This window comes from Fundulus heteroclitus, chromosome 15 (genome assembly GCF_011125445.2).
Source record: "Fundulus heteroclitus isolate FHET01 chromosome 15, MU-UCD_Fhet_4.1, whole genome shotgun sequence".
Lineage (NCBI taxonomy): Eukaryota > Metazoa > Chordata > Actinopteri > Cyprinodontiformes > Fundulidae > Fundulus > Fundulus heteroclitus.
Window position 1 is genome coordinate 29,678,817 of NC_046375.1, and position 26,587 is coordinate 29,705,403.

The 26,587-nt window shown below is 41.5% G+C and overlaps 1 protein-coding gene and 1 long non-coding RNA gene across 7 annotated transcripts in view; one reads left to right on the forward strand and one right to left on the reverse strand.

Annotated features, from left to right (window-relative positions):
- The window catches only part of epha7 (eph receptor A7), a 135,912-nt gene that overhangs the window by 79,185 nt on the left and 30,140 nt on the right, over positions 1-26,587 (forward strand). For all 6 annotated transcript variants that reach the window (XM_036147120.1, XM_036147121.1, XM_036147119.1 and 3 more), the window contains exon 6: positions 24,360-24,484. In XM_036147120.1, the coding sequence (XP_036003013.1) occupies positions 24,360-24,484 (125 nt within the window). The remainder of the gene's footprint in view (positions 1-24,359; positions 24,485-26,587) is intronic.
- On the reverse strand, positions 1,977-18,692 carry LOC110366974. The gene is made up of 3 exons (XR_004932778.1): positions 18,394-18,692; positions 4,317-4,451; positions 1,977-3,269 (listed from the first exon to the last, which is right to left on the reverse strand). It is a non-coding gene; the product is annotated as an uncharacterized LOC110366974 (long non-coding RNA).

A 26,587-nucleotide genomic window follows, 5' to 3' on the forward strand; every position in this document is an offset into this window, starting at 1 on the left:
TTTTCAACCTTTAGCGTATTTTTCCTTTACTGAACAGCTACTCTGTGGCTCCTAGACATTATCTGCCTGCTACGCCCTTTGAAGCAAATAATTACTAGCAAGTTAGTCCAATACACTTTAATTAGTTCAGTGTGTTTGCACTTGTGGCACATGTTAGAGTAGCAACAATTGGTTATTGACCCGATTAGTCCATCGACAGAAAATAAGTGGCCAATGAATTGCATAATCAATAAGTTATCGTCGAGTCACTCTTCCAGCAGATACGTCACATATCGCTGTTCGGTCTACTTTCATTATTTATGCTGCTAATCCTCTCTTGGGAACCAAAAAGAAGCCATTGTGGGGCGTCAAGGACCGAGACAGAGAGGAACTCTTCTCCTGCAAGAACTGTGCGCTGAGACGTATTCTCAGAAGAAAGATTACATCTAAATGAAAGTTGGAAGAGCTGGAGTCCTCTGGAGACGCAGCTAATTAAATTTGTGAATTCCTCCCAAATCATCTCCCCATCAGGCTGGCGACTCGTCTTCCAGCGCTGCCAAAAAGTGTGTCACAATGTGTTAAGACCCGTTTACTCCGGCACCAGACACAGACGAGGGATGAAAATAAAAGCCGGTTTTGGAAAGATGCACTTCCGTGGTGCAAGCAAGATAATCAGTTATTAATGTCACAATGTTATTTGATTTTGTATCATGCGCTATAATAAATTCCATCAAGCCTGGGAGGCTGAGTGACTTTGTGTATTGGCTGGATGAGTTTGTTAATGGGACACGTTACAGATAACATCCTCTGCTCTCTCGCTGGAATGAAATCAGTTGATCCTACAGGATGGATTAAGTTTGGAAGTCCTTTCATAACAGAGACAAGTGCATACTGTAGAGTCAACCCCCCTCACCCACTCCTTATTGTCCTTAAAGGAAGTATGGTAATAGGGCAAAAGCCCCCCTCCACCCACCGACGAGGTTTTGTTAGTTTATCACCTTAAGTTAACTGAAGGTAGCTCCCTTTAATTTGTGTGAACATGTTGTGCATTTACATAAGAATAAATCACTGACTCTCCAATTAAGTGGTGACAAAGTGGATTGGAGATCCGCAGAGTAAACATGCTGGGCGCCTGACACAAAGAGGCAAAAGCTGCTGTCTGTCATTGTCCCAGAGGTAATTGGGAAGCGGTCTGGGAGAAAAGCACATTTTCCTACCAGGCTTAAGCCTCGTGTCCCTCGTGGCCTATCAGACAGAAATCACCAATTACAGTAATGGCAAATCCTACAGCCAGTACACAAAGGCTGCCGATGATGTGACACCTTGGCAGCCTTAATCAGGATGTTGGGCTTGGTCTCTCAATTTGTGAGCCTAGTGTCGCTGGCTTTGGTACGGAACTTTTAAGCTGCTTTAGCTAAATATGACATGGTAATATCACCTTATTGTGAGTTTGAAAGGAGAGAAATTGTCTGAGAGGGATTTTGTCTTTTGCTCACATCTATTTTATTGGATCTTCTGAAAAGTGGGACGAACTTTCAAGTTATTATCCCAGGTGGACAGGGCTTCCTCTGTTGTGGGGGACGTAGCCATCATTCACTAATCAGTGTCCTGTCGGCAGGAAAAGACCAACACTCTGTAGGTGAAAGCTGGGAAGTGGAAGGAAAATCATTTACTAATAAAAAACCTGAAAGTTGGAATTGACAAGAAGAAGGATTGGGCAGGACACAGTTCTTCTGATTAAAAGATTTCTTAAACTGTAGTTTAAGTTTGAATGATTATTTCTGAAAGCCCTGCTGTTGCTATTCTTCCATCCAATTGAATTATGATTAAACAGAATGACAAACCTATTTTTTTTAGCTCTCCTGTGTTGCTCTTTGCAAAATTTTGTGCTGGTTTTTAATATGATATCAGTGTTACGTTGAGCTGTTATTTTCATTGGTCGTTTCCCACCAACGCTAAGATAAGGTCCCTACCTACCAAACATGGAGGACAGCCTTGAGGAATGGTTGTGCAGGGAAGGGAAAGTTTGTGGCTGCAGAAACTTTAAAGTTATTCACCAAACCCACCTTGAGTCTCAGAAGGAAAACAAATCTTTAAAGTTTCATGCACCCATATAGTGACTCTCCAGCCTGCTGTTTGTATTTAGCTTGTTAACTCCAGGTGTTCACCCACCAGCCCAGCAAGGGGAAAAGTAGACTTTTAATTTAACCCCTTGTGAGAACTGAAACAGCATTACCCTGGAAGAGTTTGGGACAGTCGAACCTCAGCACTCCCAAGTTTCAGCCTTCTGAGCAGCCTTGCTCTTTCAGTCCTCCTTTTTCCTGATGCGGATGGAGGGAAGGCAGCCCTGCTCCACATCCCCTGCATCGCACTCAAATAGTCTGTATGTGTGTTTTTTTTTTAGTTTGCTTTTTGCTCTTCAGTGCTGGTGGTCCTGTGTTGTAGGGAATCTACATCACAAATAGCTCCCACCCCACCTCCTGCTGCTGCTTTCTGCACCCAATCCACAAAGACACGACTGCTCCCAGCAACTATTGTGGAGCATAATGCTGAAGGATTAATGCAGTGGAGATTCATGCAGGACCGGCCCGGACAGCTTGTTTTTAATTGTCCCTTTGTGATGAATGGATGCGGTTTGAGACCGGGCACGCTGACGTGTCGCAGGAACTGACTGCTGATTATTTTCTTGCTTGCCCAAAGCGTGACATTTGCTGCAGCCAGATATTGAGAAACAGTATTTTCTATTTCTTCAAGCCCCCTGACAGCCTCTCTTTGCACTGTACCTGCTTCTTTTCAACCTCATAAGAAAGCAGAAATCTAGCTTCCTGCCCCAGCAAAATAAAAGAACAGTCAAGAACAGATTGATCTTTTTCTTCTCTTTAGCCGACCGGTCTTTAAACCGTAATCAGTCCCCCAACTTCAAGGAGGCGGCACACTTTTCCACAGGCTTCTTGTTACCCAGTAGGAAAAGCAATTTGTTTGCTCAGCCTGGAGTTTTATGTGACCGTTGCTGTTCCTGTCATCATGAGCAGCTCTCCATAAACATCACCACAAAGCCACGAAACGGTTAAATCGAGAAAACATTGCATACTTTATAGAGCTGTTAGAAAAACGGCCTGATCTCGAGAGGTGGCACCCTGAGCGGACGCTTTTGCCGAGCTTTAAGGAGCCTCCAGGGTTGCAGTTGGGATTCACCGATGTGCTCTGACACCTCATCAGCGCATGTGTTGTTTGGAAGCTCCTCACCGGGATGACGCTCATCTCTGTAAAAAACAGCAGAGCAGCCGATCCTGGGGACAAAACAGGAAGGAGGAGGAAGCCCATTTCCAGGATTCATTTTATACACCGCTTATATCTCCTAGGAATCAATACAGTATTTGGAAGCAGGAGCTCAGCGTGCTGGAAAATGAAGTTTCATTTTTAACAAAATAAAATTTGAAATCAAGGATTCTGCTGCTTTTGTGTTAAAGGTTCACTTTAGGATGTTTTCAAGTAAGGGTCAAAAGTTCTTGAAAAGCAATGAACAGATGCAGTAATGGAAACCATTACTGCTGCCCCTATTACTGATAAAACTACCTATAATTATGCACAATGTAATGAATTTGCACACAATTATCACGGCATCACGCTAATTTCATCATGTTGCCTCCAGAGGAGGTAGAAAGAAGGCCCTTCACCTGAGACGTATTGTCATCATTTACCTTTTGAATTTAAGGACTCTGTGGCTCACGTCTGTACAACGCTGATTTCAACGGTGCTAATCAGCAAAATGTATATTTTATTTCACTGCAAAAGGAGGTGGTGGTGCTCTAGAGGGAAGAACAGGGTGCTTGAGGTTGCCAGGTTCCAATCCCACAGACTTCCTGGGGGTAGCAGTTATCTTTAACGTTCAGTTCCCTGATCTGGATTTAAACTAGGGTTTCCTACTATAAGCCTGGTGACCCGCCACACTTACAATACGCTGGCGGGACACCAGGCGAAGCATTGTCTGTTTAGTTTAAATGCGTCAATGTTTGAGAGCATCATAAAACGGTGAGTAAAGGTCCCGTCCAGGAGAAAACCTCCCGATCCATATAGCTAACATGCTAGCAGTAGCGTGTTAGCTACTAGAGTGATTTATGTGCACATTTTCTGCATCTGTGAGCGCTGCAGCCAACTCGTCGGCTGTGACGTCCGTGGACAGGTGGAGAGGGAGAGGGGAGAATCTGATTGAAGTGTGTCCGCAAGTCAAGACCCCCGACTAAAATAGTCTGCTGAAGGACTGCCCGTCTCTTATGTCTGTGGATTATTTGTCTTTTAATCTGAAGCGTTGGTTAACGGATAGAAACGTTACTTACTGTGTTCAGTGGATCTTCTATGCGGCAGAATGCCAGAGCCACGCGGCCGCGCTCCAAGAATGTTTGCTGTCAGAAGCATAGCAATGGTTCCCCCGCATGCATAGCAGTCATTGGTGTCACCCAAGATGGGCCAACCTGGAGTTTATGGCAGAGGATACACCAGAATAACTTAAGATCAGGTTTCCCCAGGTCTAAAGAGGAAAACGTGTACGTTACAGTGTCACTAAGACAAAACCTGAATACGGAGGGGGAATTAAAGGAAAGTTTAAATTAGAAGCAATCTTTTGTTTTTACCCTTTCACTTTATAGGGATACAGTTTAATAAAAAAAAAACTTTACTTCACAAAAATAGGTTGGTTTGGATTTAAAGCTGAAATTGACATATATTTAAAGTAACTGGATCTGTGGAGGTTATTCATGATTTTATGGATAGATTATACTTTTTTTTAAAGATGTGTATACATTTCTAAATGCTCATGGTGTGGTGCATCAGTCCCACAGGATCACAGCCCCCCCTCCATACCTCACAAAGGACATGGACTCTGTACACTTTCTCCATTTCCTTTCCAAGCCAGTCTCCCCGGTCCTCCTGCTTTCATTCTGCCCTTCTATTATCCATCCATGCTGCGGAAGGAGCTGCTTTTCCATCACATTAGACATTTTAATAATGACAGTAAAGGGATTCTATTCTGGTCATCCGTTCATCCTTTACTTTTAGTGTCAGGGTCGCGGGTGGGGGTGGTGGTGGCAGGTAACTGGTGTTAGTAATGATGATAGCGAAGCTATTTTAGGGCACCAAGCATCCTCTGCGTCTGCTTATGTAACTTATTTTTGAAGGTTTATGACTAGAACATTTAAAAAAAAAATTGTATTAGTGGTAAAATCTTAAATCAGCTTAAGGGCAGCTAAGACGTTTTGAAAGAAAATTGTCAAAATGTTTTCCATAAAGTTTTTTTTTCTATCTGTGTAGTCGAGCCTCATTAATCAAAAATGTCTCTTTCCTCTCTAAGGCTCCAAGGCCTTTCATTTCCCACAGCCAGGACGCCAGAGCTGGTTTTTATTTAATATAATATTGAAATCGTGAGGCTCTTACTGTTTGGTTTTACTGATAAACGCTGCAGTGTTAGAAGGAAAGATCTGACAGGAAGCAAATATGGGCTCTTTTCATGAGTTGGATATGGTGTATTGTTAAAACAGCTATAAAAAGTGCCATTTATTTAAAGTGAATATAGGCCTAGTAAAAAAACTAGTTGAAGCCATATTAAAGTTTTAAAAGCATCTTTTCTATGATTGATGATAGTGGGAGGAGAATTTATCCTCCCACCAACAGGAGGCTGAGGTAAAGAACCGACCCACGCACCAGAATTTGTCTCCTTAAAACAGGCCAGCACAACTACACACGTTGTTCACTCTATGCTTTGCAATTAATCAGCCAGTGAAAAGTAACCTCGGGCCCGCTGAGGCTGAGGCCGCGGGCAGTTGTCCAGAACAGGGACAGTAGCCTGGTCTTTGTGGGCCAGAGAGCCAGAGCAGGAGGAGGGGCCGGGCGGCGATCCGCTCCGGGATCAGCCGAGCAACCTGAGAGCTGGCTTTGTCTGCGCCAGCAGCTGATCACTCAGCGCAGTTTCGGTTGAAAACAGTCCGTAAAGGGAGACGGGGCAGCCCGTTCCGTCCCGAGCCTGGGAATAATCAGCTCTTGTTAAACTCAGCAGCTTTTTAGCTCCGCAAACAGCTTTTACATGACACTCCATAATAAATCACGGTAATGAATTTAATCTAAACACGTTGTTACGCTCTGTGAGTTGTGACAAACCAAGTCTGAAATTGTGTTGTTTTTCTGTTTGTTTTTTTTTTTTTGTTTTTTTTTTTTTTTAACAGCATTGCCACAGTCACTCGTTGTCTCTCTCTTTGGTTAGTAATCATTAATCATAATTAGAAGGCCGCTTCCACATCTAACAGCAGTGAGAGCAGGAGAAACGCCGCTGCTCTGGAGGTCAGTCCCTCTCTTTCTTTGTGAGACACATGAGCTATCGCTTCTGTAAACTCTGCCTCCAGGACAAACACGCCCGCGGTGTGTTCCAGTCAAGTGTGAAGCGACACACCCAGCCGTAAGCGTTTGAGCGCTGCCGTCTTCCTCCCCCCTAACATCCTGTCGTTTGACTTTTTGTCTGTCTAAAGAAGACATCAAGCGAGCTGCTGGCAGACAGCTGAGTGATGGGAGAGCTCACCGCTGATGACAGACTGAAAGCCAATCCCTAAAACTACCGTCAGACACTAAGTAGGCTTTTGTGTAATCATTATTTTTTTTTTTCTGCTGGCTGAAGGCCTGTCTGTAATGCCAGGTTGTGCTGCCGGTGGCCGCGGGGTTACTCATCCCGAGCAGCGCTGCCAGCATCAGCATCATTCCCGTGATTACAGGGTTACCGCACAATCACCTCAGCTTATCACCTGCTGCATTCCTGGAGATACACTCGCCTCGCTCGTACCAAAGTGTGTCGTTGTGTTGCACGGCTCTATTGTTATGTTTCCTATTAAGTGGATTTCACCATCCAGGTTGTGAGTGCTGCTTGACGGAGCTTTGAAGGTTGAAGGGTCCAGCTAGGGGCAACAAAGTGCTAGGGAGCCCCCTGTTGGAAACCTTTTCCTGTCGTAACAACGGACTGTTTGAAGAAACTGCATTAGAAATTCAATGGCAGGTTTTTTTTTATTATTTTTTTTACATACCTTCCTTATTTTACTTTATTCAAATGATAAAACTAAAACAATCTTGAATTTAAAAAAAAAAGGACCACAGATTTTAAGAGTGGTTTAGTAAATTTAGGTGATTTAATCCAGTTCAGTTTATGTAATAAATATCGTGCCAATTTTCACTAATCAGTGATAAGCAGATCAAATCTAGAAAATTTTCGTTTGTTTTTTTGTTCCGTAAACAAATGAACGAACAACAAAACCTTTAATTAGCTTTGTTTTCAGTTGGAACAGCTTTTCACATAACGTCCCTTTATGTACTATATGGAATTTGTTTGGGGCTTTATGTGACACTCCTTAACAAAGTGGTGCATAAATGTGAAACAAAAGAAAAGTGATTTTTTTTTTTTAAATTGTATCAAAAAAGAACAACTGGATCTGAATAAAAAAACAACAATAACATGTGATTGGCTCTAAATATCTGTAGATGAAGCGGCTTGTTGTTCTTCTAGGTTTGGTTGTTGTGTGAAAAAGCAGATATCAACCAAAGATAGCCTGTTCAGTTCAGCTCATTCAGGTTTTTTTTACATACTTCTACTTTCTATAGTTCTAGTTTCTGTAGTTCTAGTTTCTGTAGTTGTAGATCATATATTCCTAGTTTATTGCAACGCCGGTCACATTTGTATTCAGCTTAATACATCGTGTGTTTCTATCTTTAGTCAGGATTGGGAGAATTACTTCCAACAGTACTGAAGGAAGTGAGCAGTTGAGATTCAGCAGACAGGACAGCCCTGAAGAGTACAGTGAGGGGAGCTGAGGAGGTTATTGTGCCCTCTGTTCAGGATCAGCTGCAGCGCTGCTGCAGGACGAGGGCTCTGAACGTTTCAGTCTCCTCTCTTTCTCTCTCTACATGAACGTTTTGAACTGCTGCCATCAGACAAATATCACCTCTACATGGAAAGCCAAAGCAGGAGTCCGCTGCACAACTTTCTGCCTCAGTCTGGCTAAAAACTCAGCTGCCTACAATGTTTCAGCTGCTCTTTATAATATTCCAAATATGTTCTATGTGGTACATATTATTATTTTGCAATAACTATAAAAATAATCTGTTCAGTATCTGAACAAAGCCCCCCCCCACACACACACACACACACACACACACACACATTGTGACCCTGCACAGATAAGCGGGTCTAGACTATGATTAGATAAAGTGACTCATTTGACTTTGAATATTTATTTTGAGCATATTTCCGCTCGCTGGTTTCATACAATGAATTTCTAATTTCTGGCACAGTCCCAAACAGGGTTTGTTGAGATCTGAAGCAGGCTCAGCTGCACAGCATGAGCCTGTGCTGGTCGGCTGATAGAGGCGATGAGGCTAACAGTCGCCGGGTTTTACTGCTGCTGATGCCGTCTCGGTTTATTTTCATTTTCCCCAGATGAAGGCCATCTCCCAGAATGAGGCTGCGTTTTGCACTCTTTCTGTTCTGTCCCACTTGCTGTGAAGAGGATTGTTTTCCGTCTTCCTGCAAAACATGATTTCCAAGCAGCCGCCGGGCTCTGGAAGCATCAAACTTTGAACATGTTTGCTGCGACCTCGCCTGGCAGCGCTGGACCTGTTGACGGAAATGCGGAGGACTCGCCAGCTTCTGGGAGAGCACGCTCTGCTTCGTCCACAGCTGTGCACGGCAGCATTAGAGGGGTCATTTTCAGCCTTTCTCTGACTCATATTGGACCCTGATCTGATTTAACCGTATGGCGTCTCAGGGAACTACAGGCATGGCCTAGATCTGCTGGCAGTCAGCTGTGTGTTGGACCAGACAGCTCCGTGCAAAATTACAGAGGCGGCTGGAGGGGCCCTGGATGTGATTTCCCTGGGATGGAGCTGGTCCAGGACTGTGATTAAAGAGCATATGAGCTCTGATTAATATGATCATCCTCCTGATGACAGACAGATTTCTATATTAAATGGATGTTTATGATAGCAGCCTTCAGCGATCGCATGTCTTCCGCATGATGCAAAAACAGCATTGAAATTTTCCTCTTGCTTGGTACCAAACACTGGGCTCTTTGGCACGATAAGCGAATGAGAGCGGCACTGGGTGCAGCTGCCTCCCCAGCAAATGCAGATAAGTGTGACTGTAGGGGTTGTAACCTCAAAATAATAACGGTGCCTCGGGATTCTGACCCGGTGAGCGCCATCAGTCTGGAGCGCTGTGCATTTTGTGAAATTATCTCACTTGTCAATCCCCCGTGGAGCTCAGATGTCCAATCAGGGTTTCAGATTGAAGCGCAGGGCCCCTCAGGCTGCGCTTTGACATTTAAGGGAGGCAAAGAGGTGGAAGGCCATTTGGCTGCTTAGCGGCTCCTGTAAATATCCACGGCTGGCACTCTCGCTGTAATCTGCTCTGTGTCATTTCGCTCTGCAGTCTTTGTTTTATTAAGATAAACGATAAAGCCAGCGAGTATGCAACGGCGTGGTTCTGCTTAGCCTGCTCACAGATTTGAAAAGGCATGCGACACAGCTGCTTTTAGCTGAAAAGTCAGCGAGGCAGCGGAGAAGCAAAGCCCAGCGTTTACACTCTAACAAGTACCCGTGCTTTCATTCCTCATCTGGCCTTTGCTTGTTTGTTCCACTGAATATTTTCCCTGACTCTCCATGTGCCGAGCTTGGGTTAGATAGCATCATTAGAACACAGCTCTCCAGTAAAAAAAATGGATTTGGCATATCTTTATGACTTCATCAGCCTGTCTGGCTAAAGCATTCAGAAGATCTAAGGAAATTTAGCAATTAAGAAGGAGGCTATCAGGCTGTACATCATGCAGGCAGCACTTTGGGGGGATTTTCTCTGATTAAGTGGATTCAGATGGAGGAGCGGTTCACGCACAAAACTAAAGAATTTAACCAGCTGCGATTTCTCCTCGTGTCATTTCTCTGGATCTGACTCGGCTAACTAGAATCCTGCTTTGTGTTCCAGCTTGAACATAGCATGCTGTCTTGATAGCTCTGACTGCAGACGTAAGGCAACAAATGTTCCTGTTGGGGCCGGGCGCCGTTACAAACCACTGATCCCTGCGCTCGTTCTGTTTACACCTAAAAATGTGAGCTGAAGGGGCTCATTTCCAAGTCTCAAGTTATTTAGCGTGTCGTGTCATTGTTCTCTAGCTGCCGTGGCCTTCCACCACATGACCTGATTTCTTCCACATGGGGAGGAAGTGATTCACAGCTGGCTTTATTAAAATACACCTCCACTGATTGCCTCAGATTATATTTGCTCCGCTGCTTATTTAGGAGTTAGTTATGACAGGAGCTGAAAATCTGTAGATGTGAATTCCCCCTTGGCAGCGAAGTCAAAGGAAACTTCAGATGTGCTGCCGTGTATATTGGTCAGACACACTGCTGTCAGCATCTGCAGTCCCACAGTGAGCCCAGCCATCATTTCAGAGTTCCAGGTACACAATTATGTAAATCGAGCTCATGGTAGAATAACGTCAAAAGGACTCTATTCTTGCTCAACATGAGGGAAACTAAATATGGCTATTGCAGACACAATTCTAGCTGACTTGAGGAAATCAGGGAGTGCTAAGAGCTGCTGATGATAGGCTGCCAGCCATGCTCCCTAATTTGGACACTGACACAGGAAAGCTGAGTGGTTCTTCAGTAAGCGGTGTCCCCGCTGCTTTGACAATTACGTAACACAGCTGACCGGTGATTTCTGCATCTGTTACTCTGCTGAATGGCATTTTGATATTTACAAGGCAGCGAGTGGACTGGAATACCACCGAGGGTTAAAATGAACTCCCTGTCAGGCAGCACTGGAGGGGCAATCATGCACAGTGTGCCTTGTGTAGACGTCAGTGTAGCATGAATGCAATTTCCCCCACTGACCTTCCACTGCGTTTCTGATTTCTGGCTTCACGGTATTGTACAAGGGTATACTTAAGCTGTTAGGTGTGGGTGATGCACTCAGTGACTCAAGCAACAAAACAAAAAAAAGGGAAAGGAAAGAAAAAAAACTTATTTGAATACAAGGAGTTTTATGGGAGGATTCTACTAAAAGAAGAAGTACTCCCTAACTTCCAGGTAACTCACTTTGCACCCAAACAAGAGATTCACCAATCTAGCTGTTGTGGATGATCAGTTCCTTTAAAACATTGACCTGAGTTTTTTAATTATTTTATAACATAGATTAAATTATTACAAAGTTCACATTTCAAACTGTCCTCAGTGTCTCATAGTAATGATAAGCTTTGTTAGTATTTCTAAAAGTGTGTATTGCTACTTGGATCTGGAGTTTAACTCTTAGATTTTCAATTCCTGTTTTACGATCTAAGCCGCTCCCTCTCTCGCTCTCCTGTAGCCTGACTGAACAGGCCCGGAAATGTAGAAAATACCGTTTACTTTCAAACATTTTCTGCCTCATTTGGCTTTGTTTTTAAACACTTCTCTGATACTGAAAATAGGTACCCTTGTGTCACGATAACCCAGTAACAGTGTCCACTTGGGTCACCGGTCTGGGTCTGTCAAGCTGAAAAATGGCAGACTTTGGTCTGGACCAGAGTTCTCTGTGCATCCGTGACCTAATCAAGTCACAGCATTACTCGGCAGACACATTTCTGTCAGAATGGAGCTGCATTCAAAACTAGTAACTCTGAAGCCAAAATAATTTTATTTGCTAATGCTCAGACCCAATGCGGTGAGTCCTTGAAATGAGGAATAATGAGGGGGGAAATATGATGGCTGTGTTGAGCTGTCAGCAGTGAAGGCATCAGACATGTATTAATAATCATCCCATCACCTCTGGAGCTGTCAGCCCCATAGAACATGAAAGACCCTGCCTAGTCCTCCTTCAAATCAGCCCTGGCTAATTGCTTTCAAACGGAGTGGCCTTTGACCCCCCCTGCGTGGTCACAAAAGGTGTCCCCGCCTCGACCGCCATTGTTATGCAGGGAGTACTCTGTCCTCTGCCGGACTCTTTAAAACTATTTTCAAACGCAGTCGGTTCAAGGGTAGTTCGTACTCTTCTGCCTGAAGTGTTCACGGCGAATAGGATTCACTGGGGTTGAAAAATTCAACAGATAACATATAGTTAGGCATCGGTGGGTAAACATGCTGCATTTTTCATTGATGTCTCGCAAGTCACATTTCACCGAAGGACTCTGTAGACTTTATTTAATGTTTTGCCTTGAAAGAAGAGGGAATTCTGTGAAGTTTTGGATCTTTAAGACTTTTACCAAATAACATAAAGAGCTCAATAATTATCGTTTGAAAGAAGAGCACATGGTGAAATGCTTAGCAGCGCAGATGCTGAGTGCTTTCTTAATCAGAGCTAAGGTTTGTTCATATCCACTGTCCCTTAGTTTGTGACTCACACTGTAAGATCAATCAGTTATGTGTAAAATATGATATGTGTAAAAGAAGAGTTAGATTTTTAGATGGAAAGAAGGCTGTCCTGAAAGCAGAAAGAGGGCAAAGACTTGCTGTGCAATTCAGAACTAGGGAAAATACCTTTTACCTAAGAGAACGTTGATCCATAAGCTACTGAAAAAACAACAAATAAACAAAATAAAAAACTTCACCTGTACATACTGCCCCTGTTCTTAACTTTTTTTCCTGAATAATGTCTTTTATGTTATAGATTGTAGTTGCTGTTCTTCTTGCTGTGACTTGTCTACATTATTTTGACACAATACTAGTGCTGGAATCCAAAGTCAAATTCTTTGTTTCTACCCATAAACATTGGCGAACAAAGTTGATTCTGTGGGTCGCCGCACTTGAGTGGGTTGGCCATCCAGAACTTGAACCAGGATCCTAGATGTAAAACTTGTGGGGGCATAAGGAAAGCAGAGATCAGTTATAAAGTTTTATGTGACTGTTTTCTAAATGGAAATGGACTGAAGAAGAAGGAAAAAGGTCTTTGTAGTTCACTGCCAGGTCATTTAGTCAGACAAAGATGTGTTTTTTTTTCCTTAAAGAATATCTGGATACCATTTGAAATGACTGCTATGTCACACTGTGCCATTCTGAGGATTCTGTAGGTTAAAAGCTTAGGGGATGCTGTTAGAGCTGAGGAAGAAGGTAGTTTCAGGCTGACTGGCTTCCAAAGCCAGAGTGACATGACACTGTTGAAGACACAAACAGAGAGGTGTACACTAACGTTCTTTGTGCTTTAAATGGACTGCAAAACTTTGCTGTTACCTGGAACCCAGCAACATGCTTGTGTTGCGTTAAAATGTAAAGAAGATCCCCCGTAAAAAGGACAAACGTCTATATGTTCACTTGCCGATCATGAAATGGTGCAGTTCCATACGGTTAAGATAAAGACTTGGGGGTAGTATGCTCTATTAATTTAGTTCTGCACCTTATGTGATATAGCAGATGTTATATGGATGGAGAAGTATTAATTTGCTAAATAAAAAGACTGACCCTGGTGGTACAAGTGGAGGTCACCTGTACCTGTTTGGGATGTAACAAAACCTTATAGGATGTCAAGCAAATCACATGCTGTATATACCAGTAATTGTTATACTATAAACAATTTAGTTTAAGCTTGTTCTCTTTCCTTTTCACAAACCCATGAAAATTTTTAGAAATGCCAAACTGTGCTTTAAAGACACATTTTTTAACTGTAGAATTTCACAAACCAGGCACTACTAACCTAAGAATTATAGACGTTGGACTGCAGTGGATTAAATGAAGTCCAGACTCAGTGAAATTTGTGCCATAGCCGTTTAGATTAGCGCCAGTAGGAAGATAAAACACAGATAGCAGTTGTTAGTAGAGATGCACCAATCTGATCCCCGAATCAGATATCGGACACGATATTGTCTAATTAGCTGGATCAGATATCGGATGGTTGGTGCCGATTCAGTAAAAAAAAAAAAATTAACAATATCATACACAGCAATACAGTTATGGCGATCTAGTCACTAAGGTTGGTAAATTCAACCACCACAAACTTAAAAAAGCACCATGCTAAAGAACATGCAGAACTTTAACAATGTTTAATTCAAGCCTGTTACACTTCACTCACATGGCAAGGTACATGGTGTATTCGTTCAACAGTGGTATCGGATTGATGACGGTATCAGCGGGTACGCTTAGCCCAGGTATCGGTATCAGATTGGATGGGAAAAAACTGTATAGGCGCATCTCTACTTGTTTGCACCATTAGCAGCTAACGATTAGCTTGGCACTGTACTCCAACTGTGCTTACAGTCATTGTTTCTGTTTTCCTGCCAAGAACCCTAAATGCGGCCACAGATTAAAATTAGTGGAGGTTAGCTGCGGGCTCAACTGTTTTTATTAGATATTTCTGGCAACTAACAAACTATTTTGCTTTTTACTTCAAGATAAAACAATGATAGACACAACAAATCAAGCTTCAATTACACTCCTTTACATCACACTTCACCAAACAAAGTCACCCTACGCACAAACAAAAGTCAGGAAGCAGACTTTAATTTGAAAAGAACAATATTGAGACATTTTAACATCACTAAATATTTTATGATAGGCTTTATTTAGTCACAGTTTATGTTACGTAATCCATTTTAAGTAAAGCTTCGGTGTCAGGAGCTGACATTTCTGTTCTGTCTTCTTACTGTTGGCAAACAGCTTGGTGAAATACTGAGTAGTAATAATAGTATCAGAAAATAACGTCGGGCTGCTTGTACCTGTGAGTTAACTTTGCCAACAAGATGAATTCTTCAGGCATTTGTGTCTTCACAAACACAGGAGAAACCATATTTTATCGCTCCGGTTTCAACCGCTTGTGCCCGAAACAAAAACAGTTCGGGCCAATCCCGTTGCTGTATTGAGGTTTAAGGCGGGACATACCAGTGCCACGAAAGCAAGAGCTGCTGAGCCCACATAAACATGGCAGCGCAGGGGGATGCACGAGTAGCTGCTGCTATCAAATCTGATTTGTAAGAATCCACGGTTTCTTCTTTGATAGTAGAACAGTAAGAAGCGCCTTGACTAGCTTAATTACTTGTAGTTTCTCAGAGCAGCTGCTACTTATGTTTTAATTTGATACTGTGATTGGCTAAAACCAACCTTTGGTAGGTGGGCACTAGGTAGACTTATTTTCTCTTACTGATATGATTGGTTGCCAGGCAGTTGTTTTCATCAAAACGTTACCTCTCTGAGAAAATAGTCGCTTGGTTTGTCTTGGCTTGTTCTTATCAAAAATGAATCATATATACCAGACTATCGTCTATCATTTGAACTATGAATGCAGCAGTAATTTTGCACTTTTTCTGCAGTCCTGTCTGACGTTGAGCACGCTTTAGCTTTGTGACGGTTACAGCATAATCCCATGCTGTAACCAAACTCCAGGAACGGTGACAAACGTTTTATTAACTTTTAAGTATTCCTCTCTAGAAGTCTTAACCTCAACAGCAAAACTGCAGTTTTTTTAAGAAAGTCTACAGGGAGCCCTTCTTAAATGCCCCGTTCCGTTCAGTTGCCGGCGTCTAACAGCAGTTCTGCTCTGTAGTGGGAGTCGCCACTCAATGCAGAGGTAATCTCCGTCATGTCATTTTTTGTTAGTGTCAGCCCAGCCAGGGACCAAACTGTCACTAGTCCTTTGTTCCCTGCCATCTGCAGATGACGTTTTAAAAGCATTCAGTCTCATAACTAGGCTCAGCTCAACAGTAAATATATACTAGTGCAGCAGTGAAAGGAAATAGACCTGCGCTCTAAATGTAACAATAGATGTGAGTGTGGGAACTATTTGATAGGAGGGAGAGACAGCTGGAATATCTGGATCCTAAATATGTGAACACACAGTCCTGGAAAAAAAACTCCATCTTTATGAGTGTAACATGATGAAAAAAATCTTTTATCCATGTGTTTAAGCCATTATTCAGCACCCAGAGTTGCACTCTAAGGCTGTACGTTAGATGTGCATTTTTTCTGGGCCTTATTTTTATACAAACAATTTAATTTTGGTTTCTGTTCTCTACTCGACATCACTTGTTCAAATTAAAAATGTGTTGGAGACAAAAAGTCATTACAAATGGCAACAATCTACTGCATTTAAAAACAGATGGAGCCTCGGGCGTTTAAGATCTGCGAGCACATCTTGAAAATCCCCGTAAATGAATATATTTTAGTTTCTATCGTTGTATGGTTCATGAGGCGAGAACAGAGGCAGACAGAGACACTCATGTAATGAACTATGTCCGTTCTGCCTTTTGCCTCAGAGTTAAAATCAGCCGGCAGAGTGAAAGAGGGGAATATAAAAAAAAAAATGCACTGTCTAATATATTCACGAGATATTCAAATGCAGAGCATGGTGAGAATTGGCTTCTGGATCAGTTAGCTTTACAGGGGAAGGTGTTCAGGGTCACTAACACATTTTCTAATATTGCAAAATGAATGCACAAATGCCTTCCCAAACAGTCTCTTTAAGATCAGCATAACAATTATACAATTTTCCGCTGCGCTAAGCCCCACAAGTCGGCTAAAAAGTGTTAGAGCGGCTGACTGTCTGGTCTCCATGATATCAAGTCAGTCATTAAATGGTGTCTCATAGTTCTGCCTGAGTGATTGTGCGGTCGTTGAAGACAACGCAAGGAGCTTTTTGTTCAAATATAAAAATAGAGTCCAGCCACAGCTGTGGTCTTCGTTTAAAAGCCTGGGGGAAAAAAACATTTCTGCTTTTTCAGTGTTTGTTGAAAACCACGTCTGCCGACACTGATCTCATGACCTGTTCAGGGGTTCTGCTGTCTGATAGCAGCTGAGGTCTGAGAAGGGAGTGGGTCTGGACGCAGTCATCGTGGCTGCCGCTGCAGGTGTAGGGGCTTCAGTTCTGGAAGTTGGAGGTTTCATCCTGCTGCCCACTACCAGCAGCGTGTACAATACAATCTTATATACCGGCAATTATGAAGATGTATTGGAAGCCCTGGTAAAGCATTACCGTCAGTGAGTCTTTTAGTGCAGCAGCATAACTTCACACGGAAAAAAGGTGAGAACGTAGAATTATTCCACGAGGAAAAATGAAACTCAGATCAAAGCTAGTGATGTGAATTCTTTTGATGATTTTTCTTTTCCACCATTGAATAAATGAGCCTGATTCAAAGGGTTGATTCTTTAAAAATGTCTTGAGTAAGATTATGCTATTAAAATAAAGAATCAGTTTATCTTTTACACATCTTTGGCAGGGGTGCCAGCAGCACTCCTGGGACTGGGATTTAGTAGTTTTGAGCTATTTCCACCAGGCCAACGTAACAGCATCAGATGCCTTGTTACGTAATCAAATAGCAGAGACCAAAATACAGCTGAAGATGCTACTGAGTTTTAGAATGCAACATATAGAATCAAGCACTCACTCTACACCAAGAGTTTGCTTTCTGAAACTAACACAACTTCAGCTCGAGAACGAAAAAATATATTTTAGATTTTAGCTTTTAAACCACTTGAGTACTGGGCATTTATTGAACTGCTGAACTGTGAAAGGCTTGCGAGGCGTAGTAATGGTGAGCCACCGTTGCATTACTGCAAGAAGGTCCGGGTTCCAAATCCCCGTCTGGGGTTCTGTCTGCATGGAGTTTGCATCCCCTCCACATGCATGTGTGGATTCTAAACAGGAACCTGGGCTCCTCACAGAGTCATAAAGTGTGACTGTTCGGTTAATTGCTGACTTTAAATCGCCATTAGCTGGGAGTGTGAGAGCATAGTTTGTCCTTTGTTCCCCAGAGTTGGACCTGTCAGGGTTTCCCCCGCCTGTCGCCCAGTGACTGTTGGAGAGGGGCACCAGCCCCTCCAGGACTCTACTAGTGCGTATAGACAATGGATGGATGATCGATGGAAACTTGGGCTGCTATTACATTTCTGAAAAGACCTGTTTTTTTATGATAGATGGTGAGGTTACACTGGAACATTTTTGAACAAAATGTGTCTATAGCAGGGCTGGCCTGGCCATTGGGCATACCGGGCAATTTCTGGTGTGCTGGGGAACATTTCTGGGCTGGACCAAGGCTGCTATAACTGAATCCAAAAAGAATAATTAAAATAATTTGCTATTAATTAATGAATAAATGCATTTATAAATATATGCTTTCGACCGCAACTATATTGGACACGGAATGCACTAAGTAGCTTTTTTGTTGGGTTTTTGTTCTTGTGTTTGTTTGTTTTTTAATTTCTTCAAATTTAGCCATCTGAGCTGATCAGAGTTAGAGATGTCAGCACAGAAAGAAAAAGGCTAAAAGGCCTACAAGTGGCCACAGCCAAATGTAGGTGTGTGTGTGTGTGTGTGTGTGTGTGTGTGTGTGTGTGTGTGTGTGTGTGTGTGTGTGTGTGTGTAAAACACACTAGAATGTAAATAAATAGAAATAAAACAAAACAGATGCAATTGAAACACAGATAAAAACTTACTCTGGGTTAAAGGCCAAAGAGAAAAGATGTCCATCTCCAAGAGATGGAGCCTTGCGCCACAAGTGTGATTGGAGCAGCGAGAACAAGGCCATCAAATGCTGAAGCAGTCCTGTGGAGTGCACAGCAGTGACACGGAGGAAGAAGTAGAACGAGGAGAAGGACAGACTTGACCCAGCAGGGACAGACTGAGGAGATCAGAATAGCTGCTAACAGCCCGGTAAAAAAGCAGCAAAACATGTTAGCACTGGCAGAACTAAGGAATTAAGAATATTTATGTCTTACTAAGAGATATATCAGCATTACTGTTGATAAGGGATATGGATGTAGTAATAAAAATATATATTTATAAATATTTTATATATTTTATACACGTGTGTGTGTGTGTGTGTGTGTGTGTGTGTGTGTGTGTGTGTGTGTGTGTGTGTGTTCAAAAAATGCCATATGCACATGCAGTGTTATTTTAACTTACCTTAAAGTTCTTGTTTTCCAATATTGAAGATCGTTAGCAATGTCATCTATATTTCTGGTGACAGTATCATTGGACAAAGGGGTAGTTATTTTTTTTACATCACTTGCATCATCCAGCATGGCAGAAACCATGTTTAAAGCAGCAGTCAGTATCAGCTCCTCTGCTTGTTTTTCACGGTACGCCATGACGACAACAGTGTTTGCTGGTTTGCTGAAGTAGTATTCCCAAGGTGAGATGAATGTTGGCTATATTCGGCACATTTTTGCTGAAAAACTCAAGCGGCTCGTCAGCGTTATTGGGGTGTAATGTCTTTAAGTGACGCCTTCATTTTTTTTGTTTCAAGCTGTAGACGGTAAACACAGCGGACTTTCTATGTTTCCCACCGTAGTTACAGTGAAGCCAAGCACTATATACTACATACAATTTGAAAAAATGTGGATGATGAAAGGTGTGTTTTTTTGTTTGTAAAATACCAGAATTTAACAACTTTATGTTTTTATCTCAGTATATATTTTTTAAAATAGCTAATCAGATGGTACGATCAGTTAGTACTAAAAAAAGCCTTTTTACCAAATACCTTTTAACCTTACATCAGTAATTTCTTAAATGGCTACTTTTTACATATATAAATAAAAAAATACTCTTAGTATCCTAGTAGTATTGCTACTATTATTTGAGGAATTTTTTTGGAGACAAGCTAAACTATTAGATTATTTTTGTAAGTAAGATTAGATTATTTAAACTGATCCCTGCTGTATTTCTTTGTGTTTGTCTTCCTGTCTCTGCATCTCTCTCTCATATTCTCTTACTGTTTTTCATACTTTAAGGCACCACATTTTCTTTGGACATGGATGTTTTGCCTTACTGTTGGTCTAATTGTCTTATTTGTATGAACGGTATACTTCATTATGGACTGAAAATACATATCGGGCAGTGTTTGTTTGACAACCCCTTTCACTAGAGGATGGGAACTGTGGCCCTCTGACCATCTCTCCCAAAATCATAGAGAAAGTGTAGACATTTTGGACATGGTTACTCTCTTTCATGTTGGCTACTGTGCTTTATAAAAAAATGTTTGTTCGCCACGACCAAACAGGCCGGGGCATCTTTTTGGTCCCAGTCCAGGCCTGGTGTATAGGTTCCTTATTACTTTATCGAAGTAGAAAGGGCACAGGCTTCACGGGCTGCACCCGTTCTATGGTTTATGCTTTTAGAAACCATTAGCTGCCTTAATCCTTTAATGTTTATGTTAGCTCTTGAATGTTTAATGAAAAGTCTTGCTCTGCACCTAATGAAACCAAGAGCATTGCAAAGATTTAAGAACTAGAATCTCATGCACAACTAAGGTAGCCTTTTTTTATGTGTGCTGCTTCAAGCTCATCAATTGTTAGATTTAACTTACATATAAAATATGTTTGAGCGTTCTAAAATTTATATCAATTAATTTATAATAATCCTCTTTATATAGAGAATTAGAAAAGAGAATTTATCATTCTCTGCTCATAAAAAAAGTATCCCTCATGTTCATAAAATTTCTGTTTGTTGGATTGTTAGCATCCAATCAAAGCAAACAATAAAGCACTACAGACAGGATCCCACAGTCTTCTGTGCACGTACGTTAGCCCACAGCTGTAAATCTCTCTGTTCATAGTGGAAAAATACATCTGCAGGGGAGGATAATTAACCAGTTTAAACTTAGCAGCTACAGAGTCAAAGCAGAATAAGAATGGTAAACAGTTCAGAGAACAGTTCTGGTCGGTGGCAGACAACCAGCCAAATTACACGAAGTCAAGCTGAACTAACAGCTTGTTGTGTCTGGGGAGTGAAAACTTAATCGTCCCTGTTACCAGCTGACTGCGCAGAGAAAGGATACATTGTTCTTGTGTTTTGGGTGGATTATGAGGGGACATGTCACAACAGCAATCTTTTTTACAAGGTCTTGGGTGTTCGCTGTCGCAGCCATTACTGTCAGGAATGCCGATGAGGCCTAATGAGGTTTTAATCCAGCCAGAGTCATTAGCAGCAGGTCATCTTAAAACAATCTGAGGTCAGGCTGTATCAAGGCTCCAGAGGTCCACCCCCACTGGATCACTGAACATAGAAAAGGCTCTTCAGCACTTTTGTTCGTTGAGTAAAAGGCGGCTTCTCTCATTGGCTCTTGTTTCAACTCGGAAATTGCAACAGTTAGTTGCAGAAGATCCCATGATACTAGCATAGCACAATATTCCTCTGCAAACTGAAGTCTGTTTTGTGAAGGAGTCATCTGTCTGCTTGTTTATAGTGTGTTCTCTATGCTGCAGACTAGGCTTGATTTTTATTACTGCATTATTGTGGTATTGCCTTATTGTATAAGCACATCGTGAGCATTGTACAATCCCCAGTCAAATCCCCCTATGTGTACGCATACATGGCAAATAAAGCTGGTTTTGATTTTGAAACATAGAAGAAGACCCGACCTATTTAGGCACATTTTAGAAGGAAATTAAACAGTGACAGATTGACAGACATGATATGAAGGTAACCGCTAATTGGCCAACAGTTGGCCACGTATGGCACTTTTTTCAAGAAGTCTTGAGTTCCTTAGACTCGTTGCAGTTTGTTTGAAATACTTAGACCAATGATCAAACTAAAACCGGGTAATTCTACACAGATTTTTTACAGAAATCTGTGTAGAAGAATCTTACAGAAACCTACAGACCAGAACCACCAGGCACCGGAACAGCTTCTTTCCCACAGCTGTCACGCTCCTGAACGCCTCCTGACACAACTATAAGGACTGTAACCCCCCATCCTCCCATACAATAATAACATATGGACTGTCCTCACACACACACACACACACACACACACACACACACACACACACACACACACACACACACACACACACACACACACACACACACACACACACACACACCATGGACTGTTCCCCTCACACACATTTTGTATACAATCTGTATATAATCTCTAAGTCTTATCTGCCATTATTTATCTTGTATTATAAACCCGCTAATACATATATAATTATTTTCCTAATGTCCGGTATATTCTGCATAATCTGTAAAATCTGTGCATATAGCTCCCATATTTTTATTTATGTTTATATTTATACACATTTAACATTTTATAGTCCCTTACTATTACTTTTTGCTTGTACATACACCTGTGAATAAATATTTATATCCTGTATAGCACTTCTGGATAGAAGCAAACCACATTTCGTTGCTTGTACTCGTGACAGTGCAATGACAATAAAGTTGAATTCCATTCTATTGTATTCTATTCTTTTTTTTAAAAAACATACTCTGGGATTTCTGAAACTTTTATTCTAGTTAGAAAGACAGAAAGGACCATATTCAGAGGTTCGTTGTTTATTTTTAGCATTAGGATGACCCAAGATTGAAACAATAATGGAAACTGCAATATATGGACTATTTAAAACTACAAGGGACTATTGTACACTGATTCAAGATTAATTGAAACAGACTATGACCGTTCTTCAGATTTTTTTCCTTTATGTTGGACATTTGGATGATTTTCAGGCCCCATCCAGATGAAGCAGGATTTGGGTGTATACGACAAGCTTCTTTGTTGGTTAGATGACACCCCTAAACGCATAACCGGCTACACACTGGCACATTTGCGAATGCAAGTCTAAGTATACCATGCTTCTCCTTTAACATACATGTGCTAGTTGCAGTTGTACTTCATAGGCTTCTCAGCCCACTGTTTCGTGCTTTCTTGGTCTTGTCGTCAAGTGTAGCTCAGAGGACATGTTGCAGTTCATCATTAGTCCAAATAAAACCTTCTTTTCTTACTCTAGCCGTGATAGCCGTGGCCATTCTTCTTCATCTTCCTGCAACACTTTCCCACGTTACCACGGTACCACTGGCGTGGTAACGTATCACAAGGCATACTACGACTTGTTTGGCTTCAGGCAGTTTCATCACTACACTCAAACCTTTCTGTGCAGATATCTTAATTTGGCTTTGTTCGGCTTCGTGTTGTTTTGGCCTTAGTATTCCTTAAAGATACTGGTTAAATATTGTCTCATTATGGTGAACCCAACATCATGCATTATCTCATTTTACGAGATGAATATATTGTTAGACCTCTGTTCTATATCTGTTTTTCTCCTTTGAGGAAAAACAGATAAATGATGTTGTTCTGAAACTCCAAGGAACAAAGAAGAAAACAAGAAAAAACTCTTAAGTATCTCTTTGCTACTTAATGGGATCCTCGAAAATCCTTTTTTAAATTTGCTAAGATATCCTTACGTTTTATCTCGGTATGTGTTTTGCCTCAAGAGCAACACACACTATGTTTGTCCAAAAAAAAGAGGTTTGGAGTTAACATTGGTAGTAAGAACTTTTTTTTTTCTTTGTTCTTCTTTTTTTTTTGTTCTTCTCAGGGTGATAGTAATCCAAAAGGTTTGTTGTCATTTACTTCCCTGGGAGACTGGAGGAAAGTGCTGAAACTGATGGTGATTATTACCAGGATAGCAATGATAATGATGTACTGCAAAGGTGGTGGAAGAATCCTGTGATTTATGAACTGCCCAGTTGTAGAACAGGTGACTTTTGCAGCTTAGAGAAGAAAATCTCTTGAGGCTTATGGGCTATACCTTTTGTTCCGAGTAGGACATTGTGTGATCTCTGCAGGAAAAAAAAAGTTTGGTAATGTTACTAACAAAGACTTCAAACAGAAAAGTCGCATCTTACATAAAGAAAATGTACATGACCCCAGATTTTTCAGTGATGGAGACAGGTCAAAAACTAGCTTTGGTTGTCCTAAGAGCACCAGCCGAAGCCACGTAGCAGTAATAGAACAGTAATAGAACATTAAACACAAGAGATTTGTTGCAGTAGGAGAGCTAGCAGTTGATGCTTTACCACCCTCAGAGGAGGTTAAAGAAGATGCACATGGCATGGCAGAAATCTAGATTTTAGCTCCATCTACACACAGCTTTTAAGTTCATATACTTTTATCAAGCAAAAACTAGAACTACATATGTGCCAATTTAGCAAACCTAAATGTCACAGTACTTAATCCAGACAGGCAGACACTTAAAATGAGTCATGCAAAGAGCCTGGGGTAATTGGTGTACATAAGACTGGTGTCACAAGGTTACAGGTACAGCCCTCTCCCTCTGAGAGGCTTTCTGAGGAGCAGCGTCGTCAAGGAGAAGTGCCTGCTTGTTCCATTAGAAATGTTGGGATTAATTGAAGTGAATTGTCATTCATGGTTTACATGTTGCGCTTTTCCACTGGCTGGGATAACGTTTGCTCTGTAATTGAAATTTGGACCACAGGGTGTAAACATTTTCGAGGTGCCTCCGTGAATATTCATCGGCTCATGAGAGCCACTGAGTGTTGATAAAAGGCTTCTGTGGGGCTAGTGTGTGTGTGTGTGTGTGTGTGTGTGTGTGTGTGTGTGGGGGTGTGAGCTGAGGAGGTTTGCCCTCCACTTATTGACATGTTCCTTTTCTAAACAGCTCCGTCCCAGGTCAGCGATGTCATCAGGGAGAAGGTGCAGCAGCGCAGCATCCAGCTCTCGTGGCAGGAACCGCAGCAGCCCAACGGCGTCATCACCGAATATCAAATCAAATACTACGAAAAAGTGAGTGTGCAGCACATTTAAATTTGTTATGTCTCTTTCCGAAATATCTCAGCCTCGCATCAACCTTTCTCAACTCGTTCATTTTGGATTCTGTCTGCATGCTGCTGTGAGTGGAGTTCACAAGATTCTGCAAGTACCTTCTTTGTCTTATAATTGCAATAATGAGTGAGATGCTCATAAGATTTTAATCAGGCTGTGGTCCTTCTCGAGCACCTCCTTGCGCGCACACACACACACACACACACACACACACACACACACACACACACACCACCTTAGGCTGCAGCCGTGCCAGAATTAGCAGTCTGTTACTGTTATCTTGCTTTACCTTCCACATAGATTATAGCTCTACCTCCCTGTGTTTCAAGTCTGAACACATCAGCTTTTTACAACCAGGTTTAATGGAGCGAATTTCACCCAGCAAATCAAAGGCAGGGAAGCAGAGCTGTGATGCCAGTCCTGCCGGCCACAGACTCTCACACACTCTGACGAATCAGTCTCCCGTGTCACGTACTGTGGTCGAGCTCTGCCCAACTGTAAAAGTGGAAAATTGGAAACAACGACAACACCCCTAACAGACCATGGCATTCCATTTGGGCTTTTGCTGAGCAAAATGCTCAGAACCCAACAACAAAGAACACAATCCATGCAGCTTTGACAGAGGAATGTGATCAAACTTATTTAGGTCTATATTTGGTGGACTGGCCCTGGTAGAGATGATTTCAGTCAAACATTGCAGTGCTGTGGGATTCATTAAAGCTGCTAAGAATAAAGGAGATAGTTTTATCATTTTGTTCATAACCATTGTCCAAAAGGTTGTTTTTAAACACAGTCCTATTGTTTATGTGAAGAATAAAGTACATCATCACATTTTGGTTTATAGAAGAGGTAAAAAAATATTCTTCCAGGTGTACTGAAGATAGTTAATTTTAGATCTTCAAACTACAGCTGAACTTGTTTTATGTGTAACTGGAATCCCTTTTTCCCTCTAAGTAACATCCTGCTGAGATTCCAATGGTTAGGCTTTAATAACCAATGACAAGACATATGCTGCGTCCCGTTTTATAATGATTTAGTAGAATACTGTTCTAATAAACCCTAAATGTTTTTTTTCATAATCTAGTGTAAAAAATATGATCTGCTTTTGCAAAGGTTGAAAGAAAGTTTCTTGAATGCATAGTGCAAAGTGAGGTGGGCTTCTGTTGGAGGTTATGAGCAGTAATGCAACACATTTAGTGGATAACTGATCATATTTCTTATTGTATATAGCACAGTATCAGAAGAACATGATGTTGCCATTTTATTGTTAAATATTGCAATATTATTTGCTGTTAACCCACATAATCCACACTCATCTGTTCTTTTCCATCATCACAGTGTCCTCAAAACTCTTGCTGCGCTGCTCAATGGGCTCTATCTCAGATGTGGCCATGAATGATACTGAAACTCTTACCAAGCGGCCAAATAATTATTTGCAAGAAGTTTTAATAGATGGCACCAGGAATATTTTTGCCACATATAATAAAGCAAAGTATTGCAAGCATTCCTTCATGAGATTGTGTTGTTTCACAAATGGATGTTTCAAGATCAGCTGTGATTAGATGTATTGACCGGCTCTATTTTTATGCAAATACAAGTCCAACAGACTAAAAGTAGTGGCTTATCAAAACATGGCTAGGTCCAGATTCAACTTCTTTTGTCTTTTGTCAGATTCATTATCAAATATGTCACACTTTGTGCAAATGCTGTTTTATAAACCTTTGAACCACAGTAACATTAGGATAGTTTGATTAGTAACTAAAAATGTGTTATTATTTTGAGGGGAGGTTTCCACAGGAAGACCTGGTGCAGAGCAGAATATGTTCTACGCCAACAAGACTATGTGTTGCAGAAGGAACACAGTTTATTATTTAGTTAACACTAAATAAATATTTCTCTATTTAACACTAGAGAAAGATTTTTATTCAGTCTCACTCTAATGCAAGCATGAGCTGCTCTTTGATTATCCAGTGTCCAGCCTCTGATCCAACTCCAGGCGAATCCCGACCCAGTTCACAGGGTGGAAAATGAGGAACTAATTACAAAATTTGACTTATAAAATGT